Source organism: Perkinsus marinus (assembly GCF_000006405.1).
Source record: "Perkinsus marinus ATCC 50983 genomic scaffold scf_1104296960878, whole genome shotgun sequence".
Taxonomy (NCBI): Eukaryota; Perkinsozoa; order Perkinsida; family Perkinsidae; genus Perkinsus; species Perkinsus marinus.
The window spans coordinates 1-1,129 of record NW_003205926.1 but is presented as its reverse complement, the minus strand read 5'-3'; the positions used below and the strand labels follow the sequence as shown (position 1 = coordinate 1,129).

Here is a 1,129-nt window from a genome sequence, read left to right as displayed (position 1 = left end):
CTATAATGTGATTATAGCAGCTTGAAGCCGACCCTCTCCTCTCCTAGTTGTCGTAGTGTGTGTATGATCGTATTAGACTAATTATATTTTCCTCATCCAGGCATACCATGCAGCCTGTATTGGTTACCTCGTAGTAGCTAACTTTTTTCAACAACGCACGAGTGAGTTCAAAGTCAATGGCGTACCCGTGGGTAATCCTGAAGGTTCTCCTTTCCATATCATCATAGCTAGTCATTGTTATCACCACTCGTTGTGTCATGGTGGTCATAGCCACTCTAGCGTTTCGTGTGCTTCGACACAGGTTCAGCTTGAAGACACGCCTGACTATTCAGATCACTTGTTCACCGTCTCGTAGGGACATTGGGCTCATTTCGACATAATTCTCCAAGTCGTTTCTCGTTGTATTGTTCATGGTATATGGTCTCTGCTTGTGAGTATGATTTCAGTTTGTTTTGGTATTCCGCATGGACGCTTCTACTAATTCGATGGACTCCTCCGTTCCCGATATTGTCATAATGTCAGTGAGCTTGTTCATGGCCCTTAGTCATCTTGGTTTCATTCTATATGTAGCCATCTCAACTAATAGCCCCCCCTGCGTTACATAAACAGTCTGCAGGTACGGATTACTCGAGATGACGACGAAATGGACGATTTCCTCACTGATAAGCACAAGTCGAGTAGCGAGACTACTACTACCACCGCAGCAGAGGAGGTCTGTGATGATGACTATATTAATTTGACCAAGTCCGATTCCCTCGAAATCGAGGGAGGGCTTGGCGGCTTCCACTTTGGGGACTCCCCGATGCCTCCTACAGGAGGGTATTATCTTTTCCTCATTCCCTCGTCCGAGGAAGTGTAATTTTATTTTGCAACTTTTTGGAATCAGCAGTCCCAATGACTGGTCTCGTTGACGAGTCGGTTACTCGTGGTAGTTGTCCAAGGTATTCTTAGTGTGTTTTCAGTGGTCATGACTGTTCTTGTGTTCGCATTCCCAGAATGCACGAGGACGGCATTCACCAACTTGTCGTCCTTTTTTTTCGCTGTTTTCCGATGGATACTTCCATCTCGACTATCACTGTACCATTATTACCAGACACTATCAGCGTGCGTCGTAAAGAGCGACTTTTTG

The 1,129-nt window shown here is 45.3% G+C and overlaps 1 protein-coding gene across 1 annotated transcript; it reads left to right on the top strand.

Moving 5' to 3' along the window:
• Window positions 1-643: 643 nt before the first annotated feature.
• Pmar_PMAR015896 (hypothetical protein) lies at window positions 644-859 on the top strand (the record flags this gene model as incomplete). Its single annotated transcript, XM_002772537.1, has 1 exon — window positions 644-859. The coding sequence occupies one exon, from the start codon at window positions 644-646 to the stop codon at window positions 857-859; it is 216 nt and encodes a 71-aa protein (XP_002772583.1).
• Between the last annotated feature and the right edge of the window lie 270 nt (window positions 860-1,129).